The 16,098-nt window shown below is 44.3% G+C and overlaps 1 protein-coding gene across 1 annotated transcript in view; it reads left to right on the top strand.

Annotated features, from left to right (window-relative positions):
* MDGA2 (MAM domain containing glycosylphosphatidylinositol anchor 2) overlaps window positions 1-16,098 on the top strand; it is a 393,582-nt gene that overhangs the window by 305,837 nt on the left and 71,647 nt on the right. The window contains exon 9 of the mRNA XM_040601984.1: window positions 1,378-1,647. Within this exon, the coding sequence (XP_040457918.1) occupies window positions 1,378-1,647 (270 nt within the window). The remainder of the gene's footprint in view (window positions 1-1,377; window positions 1,648-16,098) is intronic.

Below are 16,098 nucleotides of genomic sequence, written 5' to 3'. Positions count from 1 at the left end.
TGGATTCTTGTCTAAGCAAGAGGTGGGGTCCAGCAGTACATGTGCAAGTACGGCTCCTAATTTAGTGGAGCTGAGGGCATCTGTTCACAGTTTCCATTACGTCAGGAATTCAATATCAGGAGCCTGAAGGTTATTGCTATCTGTGATGGGGAAGCCAACGAATGAAGAACCTGAGGACAAGATGCCATTGGAGAGAGAATGGTGAAAGAGAGCTCCTTCTGAAAGGAGCACAACAATGACTCTGTGAAGTTTGTTCTCTTGTCATGGCTTTTATATTTTTATGTTTTATGTCTGTGAGACAGCTCTTTTAATATGGATGCGGAGATTTCATGTATCTTAGTGGCACAGGAGGCTTTCAAGGTTTCTTCTTTCTCATGGGCTAAAAAATGAGCTGTTTTGTTTGGGTTTTTTTAAGGGGCAGAATGTCTTATTACTCACTGTTTTGGATACAAGTGGAAACACATGCACGTTTTTCACGTATGCTACTTGATCTAAATAACTCTGCTGACAAGAATTAAGTGCCGACATTATTCTGTCCAGGTTACCCTTATACTTCTGCAATGAGTGAAGTTATCAAACGGCAAACGGGAGAGTGAAGTTAGGTTTTTGCATACACTGTATGTTGGCTATATTTTATTTATTTTGTATTTTGCTGGAATCAAAAGTCTGTCAGTTTGTAGCTGCAAATCTGAATTATTTAAAATGCAGTTTAATTCAAGTTATGGGAAAACGGCCCATTCTGTGCTTACTGTAATGTCAAAACTACCACCTGAGTGGATAGAAAAGATTAACATATGATTATGTATTTGTTAAAGCCTGAAGGTAGCTGCTGGGATGGGATGTGGAGGGGTATCTGTGCTGCTTCATCAGTCCATCATCTGCCACTGCAAAGTCAGGTCCCCCACTGAACACAGAATCGCTGCCTCGAGTCTGTGCCACAGTCATTGCTGCCTTGTGCACTTCATCTGAACCAAGCCAGGGCTTTTATCTCTTTTGCTCCCCCTTCCTCTTTCAGAAAGTCCCATGTCTTGCAGTCTGTGGCTCCTCTGTGAGGTCTGGGAGGGCTGAACCTCCCGGGCTGCATGGGCACAGGACCTCTCGCTGCATCTCGAGTGATAACATCAGCAAAGCAGCACGATGTCGTTAAGTACTCATCAGAAAACATCAATAAGCAGGATGCAATGCTTTGGATGTGTACATTTCTGTTACTAGCTGATTGGTATCTATTGAGATTGTGTACTTATTGTTATTGAGCTCTCCTCTCGTGGGTGCCGGGTGATGCTGCGGTGCTCGAGCCTTTCAGCAGTGGCTGGTTAACTCTGTCTTTCGTGCTAATTCGCTTACGAATCTCCTGCTCTCCCTCCTTGTCTCCCACAGACCCCCCAGCCGTGGAGCCCACCTTCCTGGAGATTCGTCAAGGTCAAGGCCGGAGCATCACCATGAGCTGCCGGGTCCTGAGGGCATATCCCACCCGGGTCCTCACCTACGAGTGGCGCCTGGGCAGCAAGCTCCTGCGTACTGGCCAGTTCGACGTGCAGGACTCCACCGAGTACACCGTCAGCAGCCTCTCCCGCGACAGCTACGGCATCTACAACTGCAACATCATCAACGAGGCGGGTGCTGGCCGGTGCAGCTTCCTCGTGACAGGTAGGCTCGGCCAAGTTTTGGTGCGCTGAGACGGTGGACAGCGAGCTTCAGCCTTGTGTGTTGTTGGGTAATGTTACTCCTGCTTCAGCTAGGGAATTACTAAAGAGATGCATCCTTCAAAGTAGAGTCATGGCTGAAGGCATCTGGTTTGGATTCTGGAGAGGTTGGTAACAAAATAGGAGACCTACCTTGTTTCACTGGTTAAAGATAAAGGATAAAGATTTTTATGTGCAAAATGTAAATATCCCTGCTCTGCAGGCATCTGTTGGTCTGCTTTTGAGAGAGGCCTGGGAGAGTCATCAGGCAGCAGATGTCTTTAGTTGAAATTTGAAATAAGGCCTGAATTTTCCTTTTCTTTCGGTACATTCAGCAAGCTCGGAGACTGGAGTGGGCAGACCACAGTCTCAAGCAGATTTGAGCTGCCCGAGTACAGAGGGGTGTTGAGCTTTGTTCCTTTTCTTAAAAAGCAAAGGACGGTGTGAAGTTAGAACACAAGATCACAGACTCAGGGAGGATGTGCACCCCCTGCCATGTTCTGCCTGTGCTGTATAATTAATGCTCTGGATTTTGTGAAACTTTATATGTATTTTACCTTTAGTGTCTGGGATCTGAATGTTAAGCTGAGTGTTTAGACAGGCAAGTCTTGATTCTTCTTTGGTTACCATGACTGGAAGACTCAGCTGCCTGATCCTGCAACACCCCGTGCCTGCAGCACGTGTGGTGCCCAAGCTGAGGTCCTCTGGTCCCTGGAATCCCGTCAGCTGTAGGTTCCCCATCTGCCTAGTCTGGTTGTCCAGGCACTAATTTAAATCACCGGAGGTAAAAAAGCATCTCTATTAAATGAACCCTCTCTTCCCAAGGTCTGCGGTGGGTCAGGAGCCCCCTGTTCCTCTGCACCAGCTGTGAGGGGTGTCCAACCGCCTGCTTTGTGTGGGCTGTCTCCAGCAGTCTGCATGAGCAGCCCCAGCCCCACTAGGGATGTCAGAGCAGTAGCCCCATTTCATCTCAAAATCCCTCCTGTCAGCTGCTTGAAAAGGAGTGATGGGAAAAGAAACCAACCAGAAATTCAGAATATCTGGAGGAGAACTGTCTTAGAAGGAACCATCCCCCATTGTAGTTGAGATTTTATTCTCGTTAACCGACTTGCTCCGTCTACAACCAGATCTAAATGAGGTTTTGCTTTTGGGGTTGCTGGAAGCTCCCTGAACCCTGGCAGTGTTTAGGAAAATGGGCGTTATTATCAGCTTCACTGCTACCAGCATAAGGGGCATGGATTTAATGGAAGAGCTGCAGAGCACCGCTTAGGGACCCTGTTCTGCACAAGTCCTGGGGACCAGGGTAGACCCTCTGAACACACCTGTTCTGGAAATAAAGGAAATAATTTGACTCAAATATCCAGTGTTTGCCAGTAAAATTTGGGTTTATAGGAAAAAAATGTGGGCCTGCTTTCATGTGGATACTTTTTTTTTTTTTTTCCCCTTTTGAACCAAGTTGAACGGCATCTTGCTGGCAGGCATTTCATTGGGCCAGCGGCGCATGGCACAAAGGTGGTGGGAACACAGCGAGCACCCCAGTGACTGATGGCTCTGCTTCTTTCAAAATGTAATCAAGCCTTTGGCTGAATTATCATTCAGAGCCTGCATGGAGGTATTTTCGCAACCACCAACTTCTCCAAATCATTGGAGTTTATTCCAAAAGGTGGCTCCAAAGGAAAGCAATGAAACAGTCTTTTTCCTCAAATGAGTAAATGCAGTTCAATTTGCTGTTCATCATGCTTTGGACCCGAGACTGTGGAAACCTATTCTAAGGCAATTATTTTGCCAAGACTGAGGCAATCTGAGTGGCTTTCTGTGATTTATTACCATGCCAAAGCAAGCCACATAACTGAAAATTAGTACTAAAATGGTTTTATTATATACTCTGCCTTGCGTCCCTCCGTGTGCCTTGCTCATTTTCAGTTTATACCATTATGCGAATTTATGCGGTATGGTTGGGTTAAGGATGCTGAAAGTAACATTTGGACTTTCACGCTTTCCTCAGTCCTTTAAGGTTAAAACTGACGTATTCAGCAAATATATTCTTTGACACGTGGAGTGGAAACTGCTTTCAGGAAAGTGCAGCAGCTGTATTCTTGTCCCAAGTCTCATCAGGACAGATGAAGTTAAAGCACTGGGGAACTGGAAATGTGTAGAAGAAAAATGACAAAGTGGTTAAAAAAGAGGCTTACATTTCACCGGGAATGTGAATATTGAAAAGAAATGGGTTACTTCTTAGACACACGCACAGAGAAAAAAGCCAAATAAATAACCCAGTGGCAGGAATCTGGCGATAGCGGAGAGCTTTTCTTTTGGTTGGAATAATGGGAGTTGTTGTAGCCCATTTTTTAGTCAGTTTTATTTCCAGATTTTCGTGTGGTAGTGGTGTGCTGCAGTGCTCACATTGCAGGGGCTGTGGAGAAGCATTGGTATGCTAAGAGAAAGGTTTTCAGTACAGTATTAAAAGCAGCCTGGATGAAAAGATTTCTACTGGCCCTAGAGTTTGCAAAACCTGTTTTTACTGCATTTGTATTTTGAGCCAGATTTGAGAAGATGAAAGCAAAATAAATCATATGTGGAAAAGGGGGTTAATTTATATCAGGTGGGCCAATCTGAGGCAGATTTAACCTGCTACTGTCTTAACAATAAATAAGAACACACAAGCAAAATTGTATTTGTGGGAAAGCAAAGCTGAATTTATGCTACTCACAGCTTCACTATCTGTATGTTTTATTCAGTGGCTGATAGCACATATCATAGCCAAAGAGCAACACGGCAGTGTGTTGTTAAAACCCTGCCAAGGCTGGAAGCAAAGAGAGGAAAAAAATAAAAATGTAGAGGATGTCATGAATGGCAGTCACTCTTGAAGCCTCCATGCAGGTGGAGGAAGGATCTGAGGGCTGGAGAAAGAGGCTGGGTAAGCACGGGGAGGGTCCCGCTCCCCAGGGAGGCTGCTGGTGGGGGGTGGTCCTTGAGGGGCAGACCTGAGCCCTCCCTGGGTCACATCCCGGCTCCTGCCAGCCCAGACTGCCTTGGGGACACCCTTTTCACAGCAACTTGAGCTTCCTCGAACTCAAGCTTGTTTTCCTTGTGTTTTCCAAGTTTCCAACATGCATGGGACTGGTGAAGCAAGCCCTCGCGTTGCTGTCGGGAGGGCTGGTGCTACAGTGGGGTTTGTTTAGCAATACTCGGCACACCTGGGGGTTAAGATTACCCGTAATCGAGATTACCTGGCAAGTCTTGGCATTACACTTCTGTCTTCGGGTCTGGGAATTTTGGCAATCTTTAACCACTTGCCCTGAAATTTGCTATGCTGGTTGCTGCCGCAGGCTGTTCACAAAAGCTGCTGTCCAAAGGTATTTTTTTATGTAAGGGAAACAATATTTTTTTTCATCCAGGTTAGGTTCTTGCAGCTGTTTAATCAGCATGTTTACAGGGGCCAGATACACATCCTTGCATGGTTCCTTAAGTTGCATTGTGAAATCTATCATATTCTTGGGTGCTGGCTTGACAACGCTACTTATAATTTGTGAGATCCTATTTAAATTAGTAATCATAACACTGGGTAGTACCTAACAAAGCTACTAATGGCATTAATTTGACATCGTTATTTTTACCAACTAACTTGTGATCCCAGCATTGAGTGAAGAATGTTTTGAAAATTGATTCTGGTTTTTTTTCTGTTCTGTGGATATTTTTTTTTTGCCACAAAATATTGCATTAATTAATGAGCCAATCTTTAATTATTTACTTACCCAGTCTTGTGTCACACTTTCCGTGCTTCTGGCCAAGAGCAACATCAAGCCAATCAGCTCATAATTATGTAGGTTATAATTGTTAACTACCAGCATGATCACAGCTTTCCCTTTCGTTGGAGCTTCACTGGGTGTTGCTGAATTAAAGACAGAGCAGAGCAAACCTGGGGGCATGTGCGTACCCACCCGTGTCCGCAGTCTAGCTGGGAGTGTCTGCTCAGTCTGCCTGAGGTTCTCCCACCCTCTGCCTTCCTTTCCCCCATGCTTTAGGAAATTGGAATCTGAGGAGCTGGGCACTGAATCATCCCTTCCGTATGATCCCAGCATCCATACCCAGTAGGAGCTGTGTGATTCCTCACGCAGCCTTGTGGGAGCATCCTTGCTGGAAACGTGTTCAGAAATTCCTGGCTCGGTGTTTCTTCTTTGCCCTTGGCACCATACGTGGTAGCACTGTGGTCTGTGTAACAGCGAGCTGAAGTCACATGGGATTTGCCATCCAGCCTTTTGTGAAAGCCGGGATGCTTTTGCCACAGGGCATCGTCTTAAAATAAATTGCAGACACTTGAAATTGCAGGGTGTCGGGTTCTTCTCCATGGCCCTGTTAGCTGAGTTAAACAGTCTCCTGCCATTTAAAGTTTTATAGCTTCATTGATCTTTTTTTTATTAGGGGAAGGACTTTTGCACTGAACTGAGGACAGAAGTGTATGTTGTTTGTAGCTTTCCATTGTGGTTTTTTTCCTCTACAATCTCTATGTGATTCACATAAAACAACAACCAAAAATCCTATTTTAGAAATCTTATGTGAAAGCAGATTCATTGTACTCTTTTTTTTCCCCTGCACAATCCCAAAGTGTCAGGATTTTGCCAGTGAACTGTTTTCACTCTACCATTTATTTTTTTTTAATCAGTGTGAAGGCAGCATCCCAAGCAAGTAACACAGTGCAATTGTCACAAGCTGAACTGGATGTGCGTTGGCTGGAAGTGAATTTCAGTGAATGTTTTCATTAACCTAGTATGCTTTAAAGCTGTAAGAGACCATCTTATCTTCCCGGTAGCACCAGGTGGTCACACACACTTGGTTTAGGGGAGCTGTCTAGGCAACTCATTTAATCGTAACTTAGGGGCAAGCCCAGGTCCCTAGCAGAAACACCAAAAAGTAACATTTTGACCCATTTGATGTGTGTGCCAATTCATTTTGTGCTCATTTCTAAACAAAACTTTTAACCCAGAGTGGAAGCAAGTGTGGCCTGACTATTCCTCCTAACACTGCCACGTCCTCCAGTTAGCCCTGTGACGCCGCTCTCCTCCCCCCACCGAGAGGACAGATTCTGCAAAGTGAACTGTGAGCCTCAAACATGTGCAAGTAGCGGGTAATAATATGATTTTATGCTCTAATTGTTTGTCTGGAGAACCTCCCAGTAATCATGCTGTTATTTTACCCAGGGTATGAACCTTGCTAGCCGATAGCCTCTGGCTGGTGGTCAAAACCTTTCCTACGCCTGTTCGAGGCTGGGGGCTGTGCTCCTGAAGTCCAGGCTCTGCTGGCAGCTACTGCAGGCGAGCTCCATGCCTCTTTTCTCAAGAGAATTTGGAGGAAATTATGTCGACTTGTCCATATGAAAAGGTTTAGTGTTGCCAAATGGGCTTCGTAGCTTCCCGAGCTGGGAGGTGACAGGATTCCTCCTCTGTTCCCTGCATCCTCCAGGATGGATGCACCTGCCCGTGCTGAAAATACCCAGCCACTGAAACCATCAGCCTCTGCCTGGTTCTGACTTAAAGGAAGGCATCTACTCAAGTCTAAACAGATTCAAGAACCAGATTACAATAATTTCATATATTGAGTCCTGTCTCTCACCCTGGCTTATTAATAGGAACATTTCCAGTTAATATTTTTCAGACTTAAAGCTGTGTTTTTCTCTCTCCTGCTAATATCCTCAATAAATATACCAGGACACTGACTGCATAGCTGGCTGTCCTGGGTTGATTAACACAAGGTGCCAATGAAAAATGAGATCTGGAAAAATATTTTCCAGTTTTTCTCTTTTCATTCTACACTGTAAAGTGCTTCTAGATTAGCACTATATAGTGCTAATATTAGCATTTCTATATTAGCATTAAAAACCTGTTTGGTTGGGACAAAAATGTGTGTGGTTAAGTTGGGAGTGCCCCTTTAATCTGAAAAATCAGAGGGGAACGGTAAATGGGAGTCACAGGTGTGTTACTAGGACAGGCTTGGGACAGTTCTTGGTCTTTTAGTACGCTTATATGGAAAAGGCAAGTGCTGTGCTGGAAATACAGACATTTCCTTTTCTCAGAATAAATCAAATATTCTGCTCGGTAGACACACTTCTGTTTCTCTTATACACATTTCCCTCAGTGGGAATTAAGGAATTATATTTGCTTTGTTCTTTTAAATATTTATCTTTTTATTTTAATATGTGACATTTTTCCTCCAAACCGTTTACTGTCGATATTTTTGGCAGGGTAAAACCCTGGTTCAACTGAAGTCTAAAGAAAACTGATCCACTTTGGTGAATTCAAAATTTGTCATGTAAAGCCAGCACCAGAGGGCTTGAGGGTTTGTGGTTTGGGTTTTTTTAAATCAAAATGTTCCCTGTTTATGCTCTCTGCTCCTCTAATACTGTGATATCTCCCCAGTGCCTTCTTGCATCCCTTCTCTGTGTCCTCTCTGTTTGGGCAAGTCCCCACACAGGTGTGCAGGAGCCCTGCAGCAACGTGCTAGTGCCCGTTAGCCAGCTGCCATTAATTTTTAATGTAAAGATCCTCTCTTCAGTGTTATTATTCTTGTTTGTGTATTTTGGCTTTTTTTTTTTTTTTTCCTACTGAGTTTGGTTTGTCATTTTATCATCTTAATGCAGAGCAGGGCTTGTCTTTGCAGCTGGCTGCCCCAGGGGCTGCTGCTGCAGGGCAGCACAGAGCAGGTCTTCGCCAGCGTTCTGCTGCGTTACGAGAAAATTCAATTTAGCCATTTTCCCCCTCAGAGTATTAGTTAGGCACTTGATCTCATTTCCCTCCAACTGGAGTCAAATTTAGTGCTCAAACAAAGGGAGAGGCAGGAGGGTGAAGAGGGGAGGGTGATTGGAGGTAGGTCGCCCCCTTCTCTCCCCGCTCTCACCCGTCTCGTCCTCTCACTTCTCCGCTCTGTTCTCCCCACGTGGCCCACGCTGGTTTCAGAGCATGGAAAACAAAGTCACATGAGGTCAAAGAAGGTCTGCACAAATATACCAACAACATACACACAAATCTCTTTTAAAATAGCTGACTTGCACTGTCAGGTACTTGGATGCTCCTGTCCTTCTGTATTCTTCCATTGCAGTTCTCTGCTCCATCTGCTCCCTGGCCCCAAATCCTCTATTTTACCTTCTTTGAGTGTTAGAAAAATTATCGATTTTTCTAATTCATTATCCTGTCATAAAGATTTCTTTAAATAAAACAATTTAGTATTACTCTTTAACATCCAAATAGTCTTGGAGCGTGTACGCAGTTGTCTGAGGACGTCTCTGAAATCAAAGTGCTGCTTGGACTCTGCCTGTGTTTGTACAGGTCATTTGTGACTGGCTGCTGGCTCTGGACCATGGAGCACTAACCTACTTACTGCTTTTAGATACTTCATCTGCCTCGAGATTAGCCATGACATTTTCCCGAACTGCTGAGATACTCGTGGTAGTTTGGCCCTGGGTCGTTCAGTGGTGCGTTCCCGTCTGTCAGCAGGCACTCAGATACTTTGCTTTAATGGCCAATTTTCTGACGGTTATCCTCTTGAAATCTGCTGGAGTGCAAGGCTGAGGCTGAGGTCCAATTCCCTTTGCTCTTTATCTTCTTCTCTTGGGTAGTGTTATTGAGAGCCTCGGATTGAATTTTCATCTCCTTACTGCTGATTTACAGCCTGAACCAAGATGCTATCGCAGTGATGTCTGTTTTGGAAAATTGCTTTAAAACCATGCAAAAGTGGAGAAGAGTACATTTTCCCCGCCCCCCTCCCCCCCCCCCCCCCCCCCCTTTTTTTTTTTTTTTTTTTTTTTTAAGAATTCAATGCCGGCAAGACTAGCTGTCTTATTTTCATGGTTGTCAGCAAGTGCAGAGCCTGTTGACTTCAGTGGGATGTGTAAGTGGTCAGCAGCACGGAGATGTGAACCCATCCAGCTATGCCAGAGCGTACAGCCCAGCTCTCCTTCCTGAACAGGCCACCCTGGAAGAACCTGGTGCATCACCAGGTTGGAGATACCCATGCACTATTTTGTGCCTTGGGCTGAGCTGTGGGGATTCACGGAAGGGATTATGTTGCTGCCCGTGTCTTGTGTTCAGGTGAGGATCCCACTGAAACGATCATGTTTGATTATCAGCTTGGATTTGGATGCATCTGTTCCCCAGAAAGTAAGAACATTTTAAATAATACCGTAGTGACAGACGGATGATTCCTTCCATGTGCTTTACTGAAGAGGAGAGTCCTGGCCATGGTCAAACCATGCCTGCAAGTTGGTGGTCTGTCTGAGCTGCCTCTGGTACAGCCAGGACAGGTAGTGGCAGCAGTGATGAAGGCACGGTCTCTCCACCCAGGCTCAACCCAAGCACTTGTACCATGCTCTGTTCAATTTGATTGCTATTTAAATGGTTAAATTCCAGGTGCAAATACAAATATTTGGGTACTGGCAGGTGTCTTTGCCCATGCGTGCTTTGTTCTTGAGAAAGTCAGGTCCCAGCACGCGGCAGAAATTTGATGTCTCTCACTGCAATGTCACCAACCCCATGACCTCATCACTGTGTGGTGTGGGAAAATGATGTCTGATGTCTCTGAGCTCCTGAAAACGGGGCAAGTTTAGAGATAGGTTAGATAAAAGGTTCAGGGCTAGGTGCGGTGTTATTTAGCAGCCCCAGACTGGTGTACCGGCATTTCCAGGTCCCAAGGTGTAGCAGCTAGATTTTCAGGCATGACAATGTCCCAGATTTTCTTCCCTATTTTCTTACAGTGTCACATTTGTATTTTGAAAACAGTTAAGTGCCAACGTTGCTTTGTTTTAATGTTTGAATGCATGACAGTGAGGAGAGCTTTTCTGAAAGCTCACCCAGAAAACACAATTTAACCATCAAATATGATTTCAAACAAACAAACAAACAAACAAACAAACAACCCCCCCAAATAAGTAAAAAAACTCTATGCTGGTTTTCTGGAGAAAATGCTGTTGGTATAAGTAGAGAATTTTGCCGCCTTCTTTTTTGAGGGATAAATGTAAATGAGTGTGTTGTCAAGAACCTACTTCATGGCTGATATGTTAAACACATTAATTAGGTCAATAACTTCAGGTAGTCTTCAAATGCCAAATAAAAAGGAAGAATATCAGGCAGAGCATGGTCCCTTCTCCACGACACAGACCAAGGCAAAGTCCTTTTCTCCGCCTCGCTGGGCTGCTTTGCTGAAGGACCAAAAATTATGTTTAAATGGTATAGGCTATACAGAGGGTGGGAGGCTTTTGTAGGTGAACAACAGGAATATTTTTTCCGTGATATTTATTTTCCAGAGCTTGCACAGATTTCTGGAGGAAAAGGCTTTCAGATTTTAGATTCAAAAAGAACTGCCACCTTTGGTCATGATGCAGTTTATGTCTTGACCAAAATCTGCTGTTGTTTACTCCGGTTTATTGTTCTGTGTGGGGTAGTATCTGCTTTGTGTTAAGCATTTCACACTTGAACAAGAAGGATTATTTACTGCACTGAAAAAACTTAAAACTTTAATAAAGAGAAACTTTTCTTATATATATATATGTATTTTTTAATAAAGCAAATAAATCTTTATATGGCACACAACAGAAATTTTTAACCAAATTAGGAAGAAATTGAGGCCTTCAAAGATTAAGTCAAAGAGGTTAAACCTGTTAAAATGTAGTATGTTTTTTTAAAAAAATTGAGTTCAAAGAAAATGTAATCAAACATCAAAACAGCTTCCTTAGTGCAGTAAAAGTTTTTTTCCTCAACTGCAGAATTCGTATTTGTGCTAATCTAAGTAATTTATATGAATCCAGAAATGAAGTCCCATTAAATCTTTTCAAACAAGGTTATTTTTTCCCTCAATCAAATCTGTGGCTAGTAAGAATATAGGTGTACTCTGGGAGGAGCCCTCTGGATGCAGGAATGTTTCCTTATGGAGCAGAGGGTTTGGTGAACGGCATACTTATTTGTTAAATCCGCCTGAAATGCAGAAATATTGAGGATAAAAAAAGCCTAAATAAACCAATGAGCTAGATCCAGGGCAATTCAAAAGGTTCATGCCTTCATTTTAGGAAGGATGTGGCCATGGAGTGCATCCCCCGTGCGAAGCACAACAGTGACAAAGGGAGGCCCTAACATCTCTGTCGTACTAGAAGTACCATATACAAAGGAGAAACAAAAACAGCAGGAGAGCATGAAAGTTCCTCTGTCCTCATCCTACCTTCTCCCCAAACAAACGCAACACACATCATGGCATGAGAATTCACTCATTGCAGAGCTCAGATAAAGAGAGAAAGGGTTCGGCTGGGAAAGAGGAAGCAGCAGCATCTTTCCCCATCATCAACACTTCCCTCACTTCCAGGTTGAGTGTTTGGGACCTTGTCCTTTGGATCTTGTCTTCAACGCTGAATTGTTTCAGGAATCAGTTTTTAAGAGAAAAATCAGAAGGAAACATCAATTTTTGCTTTATTTCAGTCAAAATTTGATTTGCATTTTCAGTTAAAATGCAAATCAGCAGTAAGTTATTCACTTAATCCTGATAATACGTGGAATCATAGAATGGTTTGGGTTGAAAGGACTTAAAGACCATCCAGTCCTACCTCCCCTGCCCCGGGCAGGGCCCCCTCCCCCCAGCCCAGGCTGCCCCCAGCCCCATCCAGCCTGGCCTTGGGCACTGCCAGGGATGGGGCACCCACAGCTGCTCTGGGCAGCCTGGGCCAGCGCCTCGCCGCCCTCACAGGGAACAATTTCTTCCCAATGTCTCATCTACATCTCCCCTCTTTCAGTTTAAAGCCGTAGCCCCTTGTCCTGTCACTCCATGCCACTGTAAGAAGCCCCCCCCCCCCCCCCAGCTTCCCTGTCGGCCCCTTGGGCACTGGCAGGTGCTGTCAGGTCCCCCCGCAGCCTTCTCTTCTCCAGGCTGAACAGCCCCAACTCCCAGCCTGTCTCCACAGCAGAGGGGCTCCTGCCCTCTGAGCATCTTTGATTTCTCCTCTGGGAGAGCCATTAATGTTATGCACAAACTACTTAAGTAGCTAACATTAACTACTTAACATTAACTTTGGTGCTCAAATTAACTTTGTGCACCTCTTTTCAATATGCCAGTTTCTTTATTGCATCTTTTATTACAGTTCAACTCCACTGTTGGCTTCTGTTTGCTGGTATCAGGATAGGTAGATTAGTGTGCCGACTGCCCAGACCCCTCAGAGGTGCGTTCCTTGTCCCCAGAACTAGCAGCACTATGTCAGCTGGCCATGTCTGCCTGTTCCTGGCCCTGCTGGGTGTGCTCTGCTAGGCTTCCCAAAGTGGATTGCATCGGTCTTCCACTGTGGTTTTCATCTCAGGGCTGTGATAGTTTTCTCCATGCAGGACAACTCCTAGCTCTTTTTGAGGAGCATCATTGACTCTCAGGTCAAGCATCACTGACTCTCAGGCATCAAGGGGAGCCCGACGCACCAGCAGTACCTGGCACACCACTCGAGGGTTGTGCTGGGATGGCTCCCTGCTGCCTCTCCAACAGCTTTTACCTCCCTGCAACTTTATAGGCCAAAAAAGACCCCCAGCCCTCCCACAAGGAAGTTCCTGAGAAGCATCCTGGGACTGATCTTATTATCCCTGTCCCTCCAACGAGGCAGGCAGTGGTGGTGGTACAACAAGTCCCCTCCTGGGTGCATGAACAGCTGTTAGTAGCATCCTCTGGTGTTTTAAAATCTCCCTCTCCTCTCCATACATTAAAAAAAAATAATAAAACAAATCACACACAAAAAAAGAAACCAAAACCTCAAATGAACAGACTGATGGCAGTAGGATGCTAAATAAGTGCATGGGGCTCAGCTGTACCCTGACTCAGTCATAATTTAGCAGAACAGCAAACCAAGATGCCAGATCTTGTTGTTCCCAAAGCCCTGCACAATGTCGGGGGCATTTGCTTCTCTTGCCCATCCCTCCATTTTTCTGTTTCATCTCAAATTGGAGGTCATGGTATGCAGATTTCTAGAGGCAGCTTTCAGTGCTGCTGGGATTTTTTTGATACCAAAAAGTAGTGTGAAGATACTGGATGTATGCTGAAGACTTTCTGCTTTTTTTACTCCAGCATAACAAAATCATGTAAGACAATTCCAAGCCTCTGGCAGATACAGTAAATCAATGTAAGAAATTATCTCAATAGTGAGGAACCTTTTTGGCACTAAGATATTACTGACAAAACTCCTTCAGACCTTAGCATGTCCCAGTATAGACAAGTCATAAGGCATAAACCACGGACTATTAATAAGACTATTTTCTGACCAAAGAAAAGGTTTATGTCTTTTCCTAAACTGTCTTTAGTGTATTTTTTTGCAGTTAGAAATTGAGACTTAGTTAAAAAAATGCATTTATGTATGACTATGCAGCAGGATTGGCTAGAGGAGCAGTGCTGTTTTTCAAGGCACCTACTGCCAAAAGTGAGTGAACCACTTCAGAGTCTGGGCAACTCAAACACAATTTTATGCACTTGAAACAGGAACGGTACAGAATGAAACAGAAATGTGGCAAGAAAGAGAGGTAATAGGGGAAAAATGTGTAAAGGGGAGTAAGCTGGAGATTCATAACCTAAAATCCTGTTTGAAACCACACCTCACCCTTGGAGAGTGTACTGTACTTTTCTTAAATAGTGCAGCCAAACGCTTGAGCATTGCTACAAGTCTGATGTTTTGGTGGAATAACAGTCAGTTTAAATTAATTAAACTCCTCTGAAACCTTTTCTCCACACTGTATCATTGGCTTCTTCGCTATGCAAAGACTAAGACCGCTTTCGCAGTTGCGTGTTTTATTGAGTTATGAGCTCTGATCTCAGGGATACACTCCTGCCCAGAATCCAGGGCACAAAACAACTCTACCCCTTCTCTAGTTGCTTGTGTTTGATGAGGAAAATTATCCAACAAGCTCTGGCATTTAGAAGAGCAACTAAAGACTGAAGACATTTTTTTTGTGACATGACTCCTGTCTTGTAGACTGTGTTTTTAAGTAGTTGGTGGATATGGTTGCCTTGCTGGGAGACAGACTTTGAGCATAGCTTAACCTCAGAAGAGTCAAGAGCACAGATGGAAGCCAGCAATTTGGATTTAAATTATCTGTGCATACAAAAATCTTTAAGTAGTATACTTTCTTTTTTTTTTTTCCCCTGGTTCTTAAGTTGCCTAGCCATTTTGAGAAATCATCAGCTTGTGATACATTACAGCAGGTTATCCTCAACTCTGAGCATGAACTAACTTTTTTTGGAGTCCTGTTCCCTGGGTGCAGGATTTCTGATGCCCAGCCCCCGCTTTCACTTGCCCACAGGCAAAAGCAGGGGTTTAGCTGAAGAAGAAACTAGTATATGAGGATCTAGGCTTCTTGAGGGCAAACTGGCATCTAGCCACGGACCAAAGCCTGCCACACACAGAGGTCTACTTGAAGCCTATTCAGGGACACAGAAGCAATGTGGTTTTATTCCAGTAAGGTTCATTCTCCTAAATGGGATGCAGTACTCGCAGAAAGGGTTTGAAAGGATGGAGATCTTCACCTGTGACTAGATAGGGACCAACCCGTCCTTGTGCTTCCCTCCTTACTGTCTTGAGGACCAGGCTGCAACATGCCCATGTGCTACATCCTTCTGCATCAGCGAGGATGCATCTCCAGGTGCTGTCTGTCTGCTAAAGCTGGTATTCAATGCTGTCTAGCTCATGTGTGCCGTATCTACAGATCTGGCTGCTGCGAGGGAGGACTCTTTTGCCTGCCCTCTAAGTTTCTTTGATGGTCCCTTTGACCTCACTTCCCTATGAGCGAGCCTTGTGAACGCACACTGTGTGCAAGGCTGATGCAAAATAACATAGACATTTTATGTTGTCTTGCAAGTTCACCTCTGTTCCATTTTGCCCACAAAACAGGAAAATTTTCTGTGGAAGGACAATGCAAAATGAAATGAAGAAACACTAGTGCGATTATATTTGCTTCTGCACTAATTATGTGGTATGATATGTCTAATATAACAGTTACATCCAGCAAGTTAAACTCTGGGTCTCAGAAAGTCCCACTGAATATACTGAAAAGTTGTGGGTGGACACTTACCTGTTTCGTTTGCTATCTGGTCTGTGAGGTTGTAAATCCAACATTGCCTTTTGTGTTTGTCTGTTCCTTGCTCAGGTTCATCTGGTATTGCTTGCCTCTGTGTGACTCTCCAGGTTGAACTCTACCTTGTAGTTCACTTCCTAGCTGACTTGTCCTACCATTTTTCAATAGCATGGTAGTTCTAGCCAAGTTTTTCCTTAAAGTTATCTGAAAATGATGCAGTGTTTTAAAATGGAGAAAATGGGTTGAAACTGTGTTTTAAAAACCCAATTGCAAGCACACATACCAGTTTACAATCCCATTTCTGAGCCAGATCCCGGGCAGTGCTATGTGGTGGATCACACCTGATC

This window comes from Falco naumanni, chromosome 7, assembly GCF_017639655.2.
Source record: "Falco naumanni isolate bFalNau1 chromosome 7, bFalNau1.pat, whole genome shotgun sequence".
In the NCBI taxonomy this organism is placed as follows: domain Eukaryota; kingdom Metazoa; phylum Chordata; class Aves; order Falconiformes; family Falconidae; genus Falco; species Falco naumanni.
The sequence above is the reverse complement of the archived record's forward strand: the minus strand, read 5'-3'. Positions and strand labels throughout refer to the sequence as shown.